Source organism: Brienomyrus brachyistius, chromosome 21 (assembly GCF_023856365.1).
Source record: "Brienomyrus brachyistius isolate T26 chromosome 21, BBRACH_0.4, whole genome shotgun sequence".
NCBI lineage: Eukaryota > Metazoa > Chordata > Actinopteri > Osteoglossiformes > Mormyridae > Brienomyrus > Brienomyrus brachyistius.
In genome coordinates this window covers 7,234,114-7,251,237 of record NC_064553.1, presented here as the reverse complement: position 1 = coordinate 7,251,237, position 17,124 = coordinate 7,234,114, and the positions used below count along the sequence as shown (strand labels likewise).

Genomic DNA, 17,124 nt, shown 5'->3' with positions numbered 1-17,124 from the left:
CTTACAGATATCCAGCTTCTTGTCACTTGTACCCAGTTTTACTCTGTCATATCCATCCACAAGACATTCTTAATACTGCTCATTTACCAAGAAACCCCCTTTTAATATGAACTCCATAATGTAATATCTGTGTCAATTAAGACACCCTGATGTTCTTAATGTGACCAAGTTGGGATGTTGAGGATTTTTCTCTAAGCATCCATCATACAGATTGTGGTTGTATATTGTGTGTTTAGATTTAGGCATGTTAACATATTGTAAGTGGATATCACAGATTAATTGTGCGTTTATTAACTGTTCATGCTCAAGCATGTACTCGGGTGTTATTTTTTATGTATTTCGTTGCCATGCGACTCCCCAGCACAGCTAAGGACATCCAACTTGCTGTACATATTGACTAGTAGAGCAATTCCTCTATATTCTCCACCACCAGTTAATCATTCCCTTAGCATTTCTGCTCAAACGGCTTATCAGCCTCTGTGTCCATGCAGGGCTTCATTGAGATCGCGAACCTCTCTTTCAGTTCGGCGCTCGAAGTCTTTATGCTGTCCGAAGCGGAGCTGAGAGTTGTGATTGACTTTTCAATCATGATAGACCTCACGCGACGGTTTTTTGCGAGGACACAGCAATGAAGTCCGCAAGCTGTAAATGTCCCTTCGGAGAGGATTTTATCAATGAAGATCATCCGGAATTAGGTAAGCGTTTATTGGCCGAATAAGAACAACTAATAGGTTATGATGATTTCGCGCTGTTGGGGAGCATTCAGCTTTAAACCCAAACAATTCGGACAAACCAAATCTCATCCTGAGATTCTTCAGTACATACCATAGTGTCATAATGACAATTTATATATATATATGTGCTGGACGAATGTGTGAATGTTGTAAAATACGCCGATTATGGATACATATACAAAAAAAATACTCTGTTAATTAGGCTATTATGACTGCATGGTTCGTAAACAACGTATAAACACTATTATAAAGGTGTGTATGAAATTGTATAAAATTGATAAACATCAATCCACCTGCTTCCTTTCTTACGCAAAGGAAGCTTCATTTTCCTTGCGTGTGGATATTCTCTTAAACGAGGTAAAGTACCAGTTTGGAGAGTTTTAGGCCCGCTCACTCAGCACTTTGCCAAACTTCCTTAGCTCACGTAAGTTTTTAACAATATCATTATTACATTATTTTGTGGGTAGCCCGGGCAATTCTGGAATGTTTACAGTAGATAGCTGTCACTCTAAATTCCTTAGTTTAGTTAACTGTTACAAAGAACCTATCAGTCGTTACTAATGGTAACTATAATATAGAGAAATCTAGTATCGTATTTCTGGCATTATTTTATATTTATTTGCCACGCCTGAGGAATGTATTATCTGGACATTTCGATATTTGTTTATGTAAAATTCTCGATGACAAACACTGGCTGTTGTTCATATTTTTTGCGAAATGTGACTGCGGCATTATGTTATCCCAGCTGTAACCGCGTTGTCTAATTTTTTAGTTTTCTGGCTTCAGTTTTGAGTCTACTAATAATGCGGTACTTCATGGCCATCAGATTTGCGTTCCCCCGAACTGTATAAAAAATAGATTTATAGACAATACTTCTAAAAGCCCGGACTACGACAATTAAAAGGGACGAAAACTGAAAAATTCTCCCGCGTCTTTGCACAATTTGCAGGCATTTGAAGTAGGCTACATTTCAAACATGTTCATTTTTTTTACATTTAAGCTAATTTGTATTATTTATTCTTTAGTCTTATTTTTTTATATTTGTGCTTTACAATATTAACGTAAATTTAAGGGAAGTTTACTTTACTACATTCTTATGTTCGATTTCTTTATGCCTGTGACCTACGCAAAGGAAACAATAAAAAATAGCTGGACAAAAATCACGGGTGCTACAATCTTTCCATCTGCCACAGTCTGTTTCAAAAATGCATCAAAATACATTCATATGCATGCACACAAATTACTTTAAAATAATGATAATTTCAGGAGTATATCTTTATTCCTGCTTTGGAATGATACCGCTTAGCCTAATACGTTTGGTCAATTATTATGTAGGCCTATATCATGCAGAATTCTGATATAATTAGCTGTCTTTTAGATTAAGTCAATTTTTTATCATAATCTTTAAGGTTTCAATGAATAAATACGTCTACTGTGAAGTATTTGTTTGTTACAATAAAGACAAATTTGACCGAGAACTTACAGAATTACAAAGAAAGTCGTTCCTCCTGTTTTAAATTTGTCGAGATTTAATTACCGTTGCGGTAAAATGTTTTTGTTGTAATTCAGAAAAGCCAGACCTTAAATATAACATGCACATAATAAATGTTGCACAATAGTTAATTATAACCGCAAAAATGTAAAAAATTAGTAATATGGAAATAACTCTAACTGTATAACAACTCAGTGATTCTAGAACCGAATAAATTTGTCTTTCCACTGACAACTTTGAAAAAAATGTTATTCCTGCTTTGGCCTGTTCCTTTGAACTTGTAATTATAGCCTACTAAGTGCAATAATAGCGTCAATATCCTTCAAATGTTTGGTAATTATATAGTTTTTATTTTAATGAAAGTTTAAGATTATCTTGCATAGAAAAGAATCCTCTTTTGCTTCATTTCAGTTAGTCGCATTTATTGCAGTATTTTTCTCCCCGACATATTACTACCCATCGTTTTATTTTGCACTAAAGGCGTATAAGAAATGAATGTAGGACATACTGCACGCTTGTCTGTACGCGCGATTGGCCGGCAGAAGTGTGATGTCAGACCACCCACCGGAGCGCTGATTGGACCGGGCGGTGTCAGCGCTGAGTAAACAAGGCAAGCAGGAGAGGTTCTGAAGTTCTGAACTGAGCCCGTCGCAGATAGTGTCAGATAAAAGGCGCGGAGGGGTGTGTTTCCAGCAACAGTCAAGTTCCGCACACTTCTCTCTAGCTTTCTGATTAATGTTAATGAACATCCACGTGACACTGGGAAAGCACTTCGTTTTTCTCCGTCCACCTTGCAAGAGAAGACGTTTAATTTCTGGCGTAGGGAAACAACTGCGAAAATAAATCTGGCCGCATTTTTCCTCCTGATGCATTTTTAGCAGGCGCCTTAATTCGTACAGCATTCTGCTTTCAGTCTTCGAAGACAGTTCTTGGTGACAAAATTATATTTAATAGATGTCCGTTACATGCATTCCTAGGGTTTGCTTTGCGGTCGGATTTCAATCCAGCTGACAGCTCAGGTTAGCAATACGCTGGACTTCACAGGACTTTTCGTATGTGAGACTCCGCATGGTACCATTCGCCTCCAGGTGGTCTGCCGGACGGAGCTGAGACCCTCGTTCCGATTTTCAGCGCTGTCATGCTGCCCAAAGTCGAAAGTGAATCGCTTGGACTCACGCGATCGCATGGGGAGCAGGGGCACGTGCACAGCAACGTACAAGGTAAGATGGGGGGGGGACGATAATGGGCCGTAAACGTGAGAAATGATCCTCTCGTTATAAACAATACTACGGATTAAGCCTCAAATTATTTCATCGATAGTCCTATTACTGCGAATAACTTTGGAATGTGCTGATAATGTTAAAAAGGCTACAGGATACTGTTGAAAGTGTCACATAATATGCAATCAGAGGAGAAAACATGCGATTTGTAAAATTATATTATCCAGAAAACTCTCAATAAATGTATTTAAACATCCATGTGTTAGATTGCTATTCATCCATAACGAATTATACGTTGCTAGCTTGTTTTTTTTTAATAAAGTAATTTTATTTTTAAAATATAATGTATTATAAATGCGTTTCATTACTATATAAATAATTTATCTCAACAGACATTTGCATGTCAGTTCCTTGGTATGTATCTAATAATTAATATAAATATACACCAGTTAGTGCAGTTGTTTGTCACAAGACCACAGAATTATTTGCTAAAATGAGCTCTGTTTTGTAAAAATGCCGAGGGCAAATTATTTAAACAACCTGTTGAAATGAAGATGGGCAAGTTTTACATTCACGGTGAAATAATAGACTGGCAGAAACTCTATGAGTAAGCTAAAGTATTTTAGAATTTAATGAAAGTGGAAAGCACGAATGGCATTATTATTGCGCATAATATAACGGAAGAATGAGTATCTAGGTGCATAACAAAATTATTTCCACAGTATTACTCGACTTTCCTAATTCAAGTTTTTATTAAATTGAAGCTGAATATATAATTTTTTTTTTATTTCGTCCACATTTCGCAAAGAGTTTGGGACGCAGGAATCTTACTCTCCGTAATAACGTTTCAGACCCCTGTCCGAGCCAAAGCCTGATAGAGAAGAATCTGCAGGAACATTTATTTTCCGAGTAGTCGTGTTGTGGTCTGCAGGACTTTATGGAACTATTATTATTACTATTATTAGTATTATTATTATTAGTATTATTTTGGAACTAGGAAAAAGAAAATGAGAGTTTTCAGGGACTAGAGATTCAGCAGTAAAATCGGCAATCAAGCCGGTAACGTGTCGCATTCATTAAATTAGTATTTTGCCTGCGATTTCTTTTGTTTGATTACCTTTGCTCGTGCGGTGCGATTTCTGCGAAATTCGCTTGATTCCGTGCTGTGGGCGCAACAGTTATAAACGTAATTGCATGTCGGTATTTATCGTACACTAAAGACAGTACGTTCACAAAATCTTTTGCAGCTTGGGAGAATTTAAACGTAATCATTAACAAAGAAGCCTGGCTAAATTAATTACAAATTTTGTTACGAAATACCCAGGTAAACCCAGTTCATATGATAAATCATAATGCAACTCTAAATGTATTCCAAAACACGAAAATTGTTCTTAAGGATTTTGGAATTACTCGTCGTTTATCGTTAAATTAAACTGCCGTTTATTGTTAAATAAATAATTTAAAATCTTATTGCAGTTTTACGAGACGGAGAAGAAATTATTTTCTTTTGTTTGGGAATATGAGTTTTGTTTGGGAGTTTTTTTTGCAATGAAGTAACTGAATAAAAAAATGTAAATGTAACTTTAATTTCAATTTCCCGCTCCTTTCACCTGTACACCGGAGTATCGCTATTCGTTAATTGTTAATTTGAAAGTTGTAAAATATTAAGATCTGGCCTGATCCATTTATTCATTCGTTTTAGCATTCAGAAGTTCAGCACGTTAATTCACCATTAAAGCATCCCTGTTACTTTTAGCCAATTTCACCAGTTTAATAAAATATACGAACAAATAGAATAAATGTTTTTCTCACGCACTGGACATTACTTTCACTCCGGAATCCCGCAACTGGTAAACTTTTTATTGCAATGAAGCTCGGGAGATGTATGTTGTGCGAGTGCTCTGTGATGACATGAATGCAGAGACCAGTTTTTCCTAACGTTTATATGTCTTTAAGTATTACTGTCTGTTTTGGGATATATTAAAATATTCTTCAAAGTTAAGGAAAATTTTTTACTGCAATATAATTACATGTATGTTGCATAGTTATAATATAGCTTACAATTGTTTTTTTTCCTTAAATTCACACCCGATCAGTGTCTTCAAGCCGTAGTACATTTACTTTAATTTGCAAGTGGATTCATATTCTGTTGTTCCATGCATTTCAAGTTTTGTTGTTAAAACCCAGTATGACTCAGTGATACAATTAAGCTTTTAAACCATGAGCATGATTGGCCATTTAGTGGAGGGATAAAGTCTCCCCCTGCCCTGTCCCACTGTCTGTCCCCCCTGCCCTGTCCCACTGTCTGTCCCCCCTGCCCTGTCCCACTGTCTGTCCCCCCTGCCCTGTCCCACTGTCTGTCCCCCCTGCCCTGTCCCACCGTCTGTCCCCCCTACCCTGTCCCAGTGTCTGTACCCCCTGCCCTGTCCCACCGTCTGTCCCCCCTGCCCTGTCCCACTGTCTGTCCCCCCTGCCCGGTCCCAGCGTCTGTCCCCCCTGCCCTGTCCCAGCGTCTGTCCCCCCTGCCCTGTCCCACTGTCTGTCCCCCCTGCCCGGTCCCAGCGTCTGTCCCCCCTGCCCTGTCCCAGTGTCTGTCCCCCCTGCCCTGTCCCACTGTCTGTCCCCCCTGCCCTGTCCCACCGTCTGTCCCCCCTGCCCTGTCCCAGCGTCTGTCCCCCCTGCCCTGTCCCAGCGTCTGTCCCCCCTGCCCTGTCCCAGCGTCTGTCCCCCCTGCCCTGTCCCACCGTCTGTACCCCCTGCCCTGTCCCAGTGTCTGTACCCCCTGCCCTGTCCCACCATCTGTCCCCCCTGCCCTGTCCCACTGTCTGTCCCCCCTGTCCCACCGTCTGTCCCCCCTGCCCCACTGTCTGTCCCCCCTGCCCTGTCCCACCGTCTGTCCCCCCTCCCCTGTGAGCACTTTTCTGCTGCCTGAGAGCGCCTGTACATTTTCCCAGCCTCCCAGTTTAAAATGATGGAGTACGGCTATGATGAAGACATGGACGAGATCTGCCCCGTGTGCGGAGACAAGGTGTCTGGGTATCATTATGGGCTGCTGACCTGCGAGAGCTGTAAGGTACGGCATTCTCATACTGCATTGCGCCTTGTAGTTTTTAACATAAGGAATAGCTTCTCAGAATTTGACATACTGCTTCACCGTTAAAATTGGAACTATTTTCCATTTCCGTTATTGAAAATTGCATTGCAGAATATATCTAGAATTTGAGTAAAGATGAAGTGTTATCTTTGTTCAGGATTGTCCACGCAGAAGGTAGGACCATTTGCGTTTTACCCCATTGATGCAGTAGCTTGATTGGTGTGTGTGGCTTACCTTGTTAGGCTGTGGTGTCTGTGATTGGAAGGGCGCCAATTCAAATCCTAAGGTCAGCTGAGCGATTTCCCTGTTAGGCCCATGAGTAAGATCCTTATCACCCCAGTTGCTGCAGGGATTGTCTGCCTTTGCTTTCAATTATTTGTTGCTTTGGATAAAAGTGTCTGCTAAACCATTAAATATGATTATCATGGGTTATTTAAACACACAACGCACCGTATGGAGTTTGGGCTGTCATGTATTACTCGATAATTTCTCTGTAACCTGGCAAATATATTCATACAGCACAGACTCTGGATGCTTTTTTCATACAATCAAAACCTGATTATTAAAGATTAGTAGAATGTCCTTATGTTTAAAATAGCATACAGTTCATATCTGTAAGTCTGTGATCATAGTCAAAGCTGTATTTTACTGTTTAGACAGATGCACCATATATTTACAGTTATTTATATGCATTTCTGTACAAATTGTGCTTTGGGTGTAAGTTTTACCCTTCAGTCTTCCCTGAGGTGCAGAACGCTTTTAAAAGTTTTCTTTTACTTATTTTAGAAACAGATTGTTTCTCCGTGACATAAAATTTTAAGACCTTATAACGTGCATTTTTTCCCTCTGTCTAATAACTGTTTTCAGCTTGCCTCAGGTATTAAAATGGATCAACTCCTGGAAAAATTGTAACATTTTAATCGAGCACTTAAAAGCATTGGATTATTGATTATGAATTACTGGATTATGATCTTGTGGGACCTTAATCCTGTAAACATTTACAGTTGTACTTTATGTTTTATTTGTTTAGTCAGCACAATTAGACTGATGTTCATCTGATCTAAAGCACACAAGAAAGAAGGTTCTCGGGATTTTTCTTGTATAAACTCACACCTGTAGGAACATACCAAGATGGATAACTCTTATTCTAAACGTGCCTACAATATTTGGGACATTTATAAAAATTCAAAAACTCAAACGTAGCATTATTTGCAGAAGAACAGCAGGCATACGATATGAATATTTTGAATATATGAATATAGTGAATATTTTGTTGTGATGAAAAGTGTGATTGCATGTGTCTGATTCTGGATTGAAATATGTTTGGTGCTTTTTGAGGTGCACTAGCAGCTTGGCACTCCCAAAACAGCCTTGTTTCATGGGATTGTTGTCCAGGAGGTGTTTCTGCTCCGGGCAGCTAGTTTTTGTGCACCGGTAGAGCCCTTTAGCATTCCTTACAAACAGCAAGCACGTTCGGGTGTGTGTGTGCGTGGGCACGAGTGGGTGTCTGAAGATCCCCGTGTCTCGCTCTCCCCCCCCACCCCTAGGGCTTCTTCAAGCGCACCGTTCAGAACAATAAGAGATATACCTGCATTGAGAACCAGAACTGCCAGATCGACAAAACGCAACGGAAGCGCTGCCCTTACTGTCGATTTCAGAAGTGCCTGACGGTCGGCATGAAGCTGGAAGGTAAGACCACATTGCTGCAGGCCACTTGCGATGAGGCGGTTGGGGTACTGGGGGCCCTTCTTCCCATGTAATACTGTCCACTAAGAGTACATCACCATAGATCATAATGCCTACACTAGTGGCCAAAATGATAGAGAGAACTAGCATTTTCAGCATTGCGCTTTAAAAATTACTACACTAATTTCGGCGGCGATGTCTCTAAATAATCAACGAATGTTTGCAAAATCATACATTGGATGAGTGAATAGGTGACTGGACTAACTAGAATAAAGTTCTGCAATCTCTAAAAACTGGAAGTCTTTCCTCAATTTTGGCCGCTAGTGTACATATGGGCATGGAAGCCATATGTTGACAAAATACGCAAATATGGCCGTTGGGCTATGTAGCGCTTGTGTTGTCATTCCAGTCTTCTGGAATTAGAATCAGCATTTGAATGAACTTTATTAAACCCAGAGCGAAATTCTAGTGCATAGAGCGATTTCTGGAAAAGTTTGGTACTAGACTTACAGAACAGTGTTTAATTATTTCCCTCTCCCTTTAATTACTTGCTTTCGGTTAATATGTAAATTCTATTAAAATTTAAGCTTATATTAGCGTTTTTCTCTCATACTATTGTGAAATTTCGTCATGTTCAAGGGATCAACATGCCCCAAGTAGTGAGATCCTGAGCTGGTCCCCTGGATTAATTCATGACAGGAATGTATTCAACTGTTTAATGTAACTTTTTTCAACAGACGCATCAAGAAATTAATGCTTTTTGAAGTCTTTTCCCTTACCCCAAAGAAAAGTTGTAGTAATCTAATAAATTACCATTAACTGTAAATTGCCTGAGGGCGGAATTTCCACCGCTGTCATTTTATGGTGTGTCTTCTTTTGATTTGTTTTTATACATTAGTAGCAGGACGCCGAAGACCCTGCAGTGGTTTCCAGTCAGAACCAGGCATCTGAATTATTTTGAATTATGTAGCCTCCAGAATGGGTGGAAAAAATTAGTACCCTTTTTCCCCCCTTAGACCCCATAATAAACACATGCATATATTTATATAATCCTGAATGCATGTTTCAAATCAGGGTATTTGAAGTTGGGCCAAAAGAATTGCAGTACCTAATACTGGAAATATGGAGGAAATTCAAAGTAGCCTTAAATGGCTTAGGTAGGCATAATATCACAAAATCTAATTTCACTGCATCTTTCTGATTCAGGGAATGTCTGTAACACATGTAACGTCTCCAGGAGAGTTATTTCGTCTTAGTTTTTTATATTTTCCATGTTCTTTCATTTCCAGATGTGCTGAAATGATGCAAGATTCTTATTTTTTTAGGTTCCTTGCACTGTTCTTCATTTTTAAACTGTGAAAAATTAGATTCTTTTGACTTTAAACTGTAAAGTCTTTCTGCTGCGTTTACAAACGTCCTCACAGGGCCAAAGTATAATACAAGTACATATTTTTCAGAGACATGCCGACAGATAAATGCCGAAAGTCTCGTATTTTGTTTGGTTACTTATGGGTAAGGTTAGGGGTGGGTGGGGGTTAAAGTTGTCATGTTGGGATTAGAGATTTCCCCATAGAAATGAATGGAGAGTCCCCACAAAGATATAAATACAAACCTGTGTGTGTGTGTGTGGTCCAGGAATACATTACCTTATGGGGACACAATATCCCCACAACGTGATATGAATACTCATTTTTTTAAGGGAAAACTCAATTTAATAAAAATCTGTGACTGCAATGAAAAAACAAAAAAAATTTGCTTGGTTACTTATGGTTATGGTTAGGGCTTGGCAGGGGTTAAGGTTGTTAAGGTAGTTAGCGTTAGCCTTTTTCCCATAGAAATGAATGAGCGGTCCCCATAAAGATATGTTTACCTGACGTGTGTGTGTGTGTCTGTGTGAGAGAGAGAAAGAGAGAGATATGTTTACATTGTCCAATATTTATAACATTTTTAAGTGAAGAAATAAAACAGTAAATTTTGTTTTTGTCACCTTCCGACCAAAACAAAAGCTATAAGAGATTAAATAAAACAAAACAAATTTGAAATGCAGAATGAATTCAAAATTGCCCAAGTGCAAAAAAAAAAAGCTTTTTGGGCATGTAAATACCCGTGTTTAATTAGACACAGAAAAATCACAGGCACATGTATTCATGGTCCAACTTGCCAGGTCAGAACTAATTGTTTTCCCAAAAGGGATAACTATTAGCGTTTCGCTAATTAATTACCTTTCTGGTTGAAATCATTAATAGTTAAGGTCCTTACAATAATGTGTAATGGATATAAGGGATTTGTGATCATTTTTAACACCACCCAGATGTTTTCGATAAAATAAATCCCATTAAAAGCAGAGTTTGTGGCACAGTGTCACCCCTGTTGGGGGGGAGCCTTGGTCTGTGGCTGTATTAGTATGCTACCCTTTGTCATCGGTGCTTCACATCTCCTTAGCGGACACAGACACCACTGAGACGGAGACCATAAAAATCAGTCCCGCAGTAGCCTTCGCACAAGATCACTTCAAAATAATTCATCCTGCAGATGTATGAGCGAGAGCATGGGAAACCTCCCAGTGCCCAACAAGCCAAGATGTCTATTTTTCACCGTCAGCGTGAAAGAGAGATAATTAGCCCGAAATAATTAGCATGGATCGTTAATTCTATGGTTTGGAACAGCACAGTTCAGAGATAATCTGCCTTACACATCCTTCCCTTGTATTTATGTTGGTTTGGGTTGACGTCACTCTGAATTTTTGGTTTTGTTGTACGGTAAATATTCACTCTGCTTCATCCCCACACTTCTTCCAAACACCCGTCAGTCTACTGTTGCCACAGCACACTTTTGCAATTGTAGAGTCATGCTCTTTTCTGGAAGTACTCCTTATTTCGTGTGAATTGATCAGCATTTAGTTAATAATCTGGCAAGGAATCACTTTAGAATGTCTCGCAGAGTGGTAACCATGCCGACCCACAGCGGTCCGACCGCCGCGTTGACAACTGAGGAGCACTTTGGTAGCGTCTGCTTTTACCCAGATCCGTTACTCTTTAGAAAAGGTTTGTGAGTTGCAGCTGACTGCAAGACCAGAGAATGTAAGAGGAATTCTCTGTGCTTGTATACAGTTAAAAAAAAAAAAGAAGCTGTTATGTCGAGTACATATTCTGTGGGTCAGGACTCTGTGCCTCAGACTGGAAGGTCGCCAGTTCAAATCCCCTGGCTAACAAAGTGATTTCACTGTTGGGCCCTTGAACAAGGCCTTTAACCCCGATTTCTACAGGGACGCCGGCTAACCCTGCACTCTGATCCTCACTTACATGATGTTTAGGACCAAGGTGCCAGCTAAATAAGTAAACGTAAATACTACATTTATTTCACTTGACTTGACTTGATTTTTTTCTTAACCCGAATTGTATGGTATCCAGCAGGATGAATTGATCAATTTTTTACTCACTCTTGCCTCCGAACACCAGGGCTGAGCGTTCAGTTCCCAGTCCTGACTCCATGTGTGCGGAGCTTGCATGTTCTACCCGTGTTAGCGTGAGTTTTCTTTACGTGCTCTGGTCCGGGGCAAATCTCAAGAAATCATTGGTGAATTTCCCATAGGATGTGAGTGTATAATGATATTCTCCAGGGCGCCCCCTATCTTGGATAAGTAGTTATGGCAAGCGGTTAGAAAGGACTGCCACCTGCACAGCTAAATGTAACATAAATGCAAAAATGAAACACTACCTTGGTATTGCTGCATTTAAATATGTCCATGTTTCTGTCGTACCCCTAGCGGTGAGGGCGGACCGCATGCGGGGTGGCCGCAACAAGTTTGGCCCAATGTACAAGCGCGACCGGGCCCTGAAGCAGCAGAAGAAGGCGCTGATCCGGGCCAATGGACTCAAAATGGAAGCCATGTCACACACGATGCAGAGCATGCCCACGGACTTGACGATAAGCTCGGCCATCCAGAACCTCCACTCTGCCTCCAAGGGTGTACCTCTGAGCCATGCTGCCTTGCCCCCCACAGACTACGACCGGAGTCCCTTCGTCACCTCCCCCATCAGCATCGCCATGCCGCCACACGGGGGCCTGCAGGGCTACGCGGCCTACGGCCACTTCCAAAGCCGCACCATCAAGTCCGAGTACCCCGACCCCTACGGCAGTTCTCCCGAGTCGCTAGTGGGCTACCCCTACATGGACGTGTATCAGACCGGCTCCCCCCCCAGCTTCCCCCACCTCATAGTGGAGCTCCTGAAATGCGAGCCCGACGAGCCCCAGGTACGCGCCAAGATCCTGGCCTACCTGCAGCAGGAGCAGGCCAGCCGCGGTCGGCACGAGAAGCTCAACACCTTCGGGCTCATGTGCAAGATGGCGGACCAGACGCTGTTCTCCATTGTCGAGTGGGCGAGGAGCAGCATCTTCTTCAGAGAGCTCAAGGTATGTCCTTCCTATAAACACTGAAGGCAGGCTAATCAAACTGGCATGTTGTAAAGGATAAATGGTTTGGAGAATGGATGGTAAACAATGGTCATATTTATTAATGAATAAGAAGGTGTAATTGTTGCAGTGCTGAGTAATTATACATTGTGCCAGCATTTTAACCTGACTATTAATATTGTATTAACCTATAGAAATTTTATTACCAGTTTTTAGACGTTACCAGTTATCAATATTAATGAATATCAAGACTAATCGTATTAGCAGCACAGTTTTAAATTATGTGAGGCGGAACTCAAAATACCATTCTGTAAATATTTTTATTTTACTGATATATTATGTGTGCTTATCAAACACAAAACAGTGTTCTGAAAATGAAGGAGAGTTTAGCGCAGCATGGTACAGCTGGAGAGCTTAAATTATGTAAGATATTTGTGTATGTTAAAACCTACACATACTGCTGTAAGGCAACTCCATGTCTGAAACACCTCACCAGAAACGCGTCTCAGGAGGTGCAGGAAAATAACGGTGCTTCTCCGCAAGAACTCCAACCTGTGTGGGTGTCTCGAGTGAGCTTTCCCTTGCCGCAGCGCTCCCATATCCAGCCCTGTAACTTCCTTTGAACCCTCGGAAGATGCAAAAGCACAGCCCCAAAGCTTGGTGTTTTCGTCAGATGAAAATTCAAATAGGATCACAGAAAGAAAAAAAAAAAAGAAAAATAAAAAAAGTTGGTTGTAAAACACAAATGTTATGTTTAATTTATTTCCAGACCATGCTGGTTTTGTGGCCTCAGTCTCTTTCCAGAAAGTCAGCCGTAACAAACTAGAATGCGGCTAACTTTACGTTAAATTTGGTTAAGCTAAACCTCCAGCTCTGTGCATTCAACACCCCCACTTTTCACACTGTTAAATATTTTACAGCATTTGTACAGTATGTTCGATTTATCGCAGGTGTAAAAGACGATGTACGGCTGCATTCGGGCAAAACAGTGAAAATCACACGTAACCCTGAAGTATATGGTTATTATCCATCCATCCATTTTCCAAACTGCTTATCCTTCTGGGTCGCGGGGGGTCCGGAGCCTATCCCAGAAGCAATGGGCACGAGGCAGGGAACAACCCAGGACGGGGGGCCAGCCCGTCACAGGATATGGTTATTATACAAAATGATTTTGAGGCACATCACCAGTTTCTCTAAATTTTAGCTCGTTTATCCAAATGTGGAATTTTCCCTGAACATTGAGAAAGTATTCAGTTTGTTTCCCATAATTAGTGCTTTGCTTAGCTCCCTTTTTAATAGTTACTTTGCAGATTAGTCAATATGTTCGACTTCAGTGTAGATCCCATTACACGTAGAGTAAAAGACTTCGTTTCTTTAGGGCTCTATTACATCGACGTAGAGGTTGGTCATGTTTACCAAACAGAGCTATGCTAACAGTCACGCTAATGACTCTGTATCTCATTATTAATAAATATATTTATCACTAAAGGCCGCAAACACAATAGTGGTTATAAAGGTCAGTATTCCCAGGCTCAGTTCAGGAAGTTTCCAGCTGAAACTGCTGTTGTGAATGTTTTGTGTGTATGTGAGTGCGTGTGTGTGTGTGTGTATGTGTGTGAGTGTGTGTGTATGCGTGTGTGTACGTATTTGGTTTATATTACATTGTGGGGACCCAATGTCCCCCACAATGTAATAAAGACCTGTTTTGTTTTTTTTTTACATTGTTGGGATAATTTTTCAGGTCCCCATAAAGATCTGTGAGTGCAATCAAAAAACTAAAAATGCTTAAAGTCTCATATTTTGTTTGGTTACTCATGGTTAAGGTTAGGGCTGGGTAGGGGTTAAGGTCATCATGTTGGGGTTTCCCAATAGAAATTAATTGAGAGTCCCCACAAAAATATAATTACAAAGCTGTGTGTGTGTGTGTGTGTGTATATATATATATATATATATAAATGTAAGTACAGTATAGTAGCTCGGTCGATTTCTTAGGTTAGGATGGGATTTTTTGGAGTGAATAATTCATGATACTTCAATGGACGATATGTTCAGAGGTTTGCTTCAAGTTATGTTTAATTTAGTTGCATTTATATTCATCACTGTTGTTTCTTCACTGCTGCAGGATGTGTAGAGTTTTTCTCAGTACATTTATCTCCCCCCCCCCCCCCCCACCCCCCTTATAACTTTGACTCCCGTGGTCCTCTTACACGATGCCCTTAACATTTCTGGAATTGAACGATATGCTGTTTGTCTGCTTGTTTATTTATTTATTTTTTGATGAATCATACCTGTAAATTTTTTAATGCGTTGACCGCGTTTGCCTTGACGTTTACTCATTTGCCGAAACGCATCGTCACTGCATGTACGTCTTCACCAAATTAAGTTACGGAATACTTGCCTCAGGTGAACTGATGTGCAATGCGACTACTATGCTGCATTTTTCTAATGATTGCATCTTTGTTCAAATAATAATTGTTTTCTCTCCTCACCTTGCTGCCGTGCAAGAAATTTTGCAGTTTGGCTTTTTTTTTTTCTGCGAGACACTACTAGAGCAAATCCAGGTTAAATGCCTCACTCAGAAAGAACAACAGCTAACAAGTGCTTGGGAGTCGAACCTTCAGGCTGTATGTGTACCCATGCTGGCTACCTGTTGGCTCATTCTTAGCCCCTATGTTTATGGAATAGCTTGTGGTCATGGGATAACATTAAAGAGCCCAAGAATTCTCTGGGATTTGTAGAAGCAGGACAGTTAACCAGGCAGAGTTGTGTTGCTGTCTTACCAAGAGACGGTAGAACAAAAACATTGTTTTTGCCTGTAGATATGTATCAGGTAGAAGCACACACTTCTGAACTCTAGAAATAAAGTTATATATGCATGTATGTATGTATGTGTGTGTGTGTGTGTGTACATATATATATATATACATATATATACTCTTTGTTTCATTTGTTTGTTTGTTTACACACACTATATATATTAAAATACCAGAAGCTTGAGTACATTAACTGTCAAAATTTAAACACTTACCGTAAGTAATAAATACCTTCCACAATTCTGGTATAAATAGCTTTGTGAGAACAAAAGGATTATCATGACTCAACCAAGGTCATCAAACACTTGGCAAAAGTGTTTAAAGTAAGGTTTATACATCTGCTTACGGCACCATTAAATCACGTCAGTGACTCTTAATTCTCTGTTCCTCAGTCATGTGAATTTTTCTCCACGAATTTTGACTTGAACATTCAACTTGAATTGGCTACTTCACTTTAGTCTTTACGTTGGTACGTCTTCACCCATTTCAGCTGCAAGTAGTTTCAGCTGTTTTCTAAATGCTGAGTGCTGCAGATTGTCTCTACAGTGTCATCATGACGCAGATCGTTTTAATTGTCACCTTGCATTCCAGATTCCTAGGGTTCATAGGTTCTAATAGATTTCACACAACAATCTGTGATAATCCCTTGGTAAGACGTTGTATTATGAATGTGTCATTGCTGTTATTGAATGGATCACGTTTTTGTTGGTGGGGCGCAGTGTTTCCTGTTTTACTGAAATACTTCAAAGCCTGCCCATTCTCACTTTGTGTACCCAGCGCTGTCCAAACAAACTTTTATCGGTTTCGCCGTCATGCGATAGGTCAGATTTTCTAGAACCAGATGAGCTGATCCTAAACCCATCTGAACTTTAAAAAAATGCTGAAGACGTGTTTGTGCCGCTGTTTTGCCGAGTGACGGTTACCAGGAAAGCCCTTGAGTGCTGAAGTTACCTCCTCACGCCCCAACCCCCCTCCCTGCCAGGCATGGCGTCCCTCTCGATTTGTTTCGGGGAAACAGATGTATGCCTCACAATACGGCTTGCTGTCACTGTCGAGGGCCGTTCCGTAGCTCTTCCCCTTGGACTAAGCGCTGCCCCGTGAGATGAATCACAGCTCTGCATTGTGGCATTACCCCATTGTTTACTAGATAGGACTCACATGCTAGGCCTTTCCTTGCATGCTGTGCACAATGGGGAGTCATGAGACCAGGACTAAATATACATACGTCGTATTGTGCTTCTCGGTTGTCTTATTGTACTTTAGGACTCGTTTTCAGATTAATCATGAGCCGATCATAACAAAGGAAGGTACACTTCTTTTTTGGTTTAGGTTTACTGTTGAAATATGGCTCCTTCTTCCGAGATGACTGACCGGCTTAGTTCATCATCAGTCCTCCAGTTAAACCCAACAGTGCAAAGCGCACGAGCACCTCGATGTTTGTTTGTTCTCCGCCGTTCACAGCTATAGGGGAGAAGTCTTGAATTGGGAGGGGGGAACAGCGTTGCAGTGAATGACAATAGCAGGCCAGTCGCTGAGTACGGATGGCTGCAGAAATGGACTGGGATGTCCCGGTGTGTTCAGCCTGTGTCCAGCAGTGAGCCTCAGGCTTATTGAATAAACAGCTGTAGGAGAAAAACCGCGAGCCCTTGTGGACAAGCAGAGCTGAGGCAGT

General features: G+C 40.7%; 1 protein-coding gene across 2 annotated transcripts in view; it reads left to right on the top strand.

Moving 5' to 3' along the window:
* The first annotated feature begins 517 nt into the window (after nucleotides 1-517).
* LOC125716632 (nuclear receptor subfamily 5 group A member 2-like) overlaps nucleotides 518-17,124 on the top strand; it is a 41,645-nt gene continuing 25,038 nt past the window's right edge. Inside the window, exons 1-5 of one of the 2 annotated variants that reach the window (XM_048989174.1) lie at nucleotides 518-695; nucleotides 3,315-3,446; nucleotides 6,401-6,519; nucleotides 8,088-8,229; nucleotides 11,993-12,639. In XM_048989174.1, the coding sequence (XP_048845131.1) occupies nucleotides 629-695; nucleotides 3,315-3,446; nucleotides 6,401-6,519; nucleotides 8,088-8,229; nucleotides 11,993-12,639 (1,107 nt within the window). In that variant the 5' untranslated portion in view covers nucleotides 518-628. Of the gene's footprint in view, nucleotides 696-1,114; nucleotides 1,159-3,314; nucleotides 3,447-6,400; nucleotides 6,520-8,087; nucleotides 8,230-11,992; nucleotides 12,640-17,124 lie in introns of those variants that run through there. The other variant, XM_048989175.1, reaches the window with a different exon arrangement.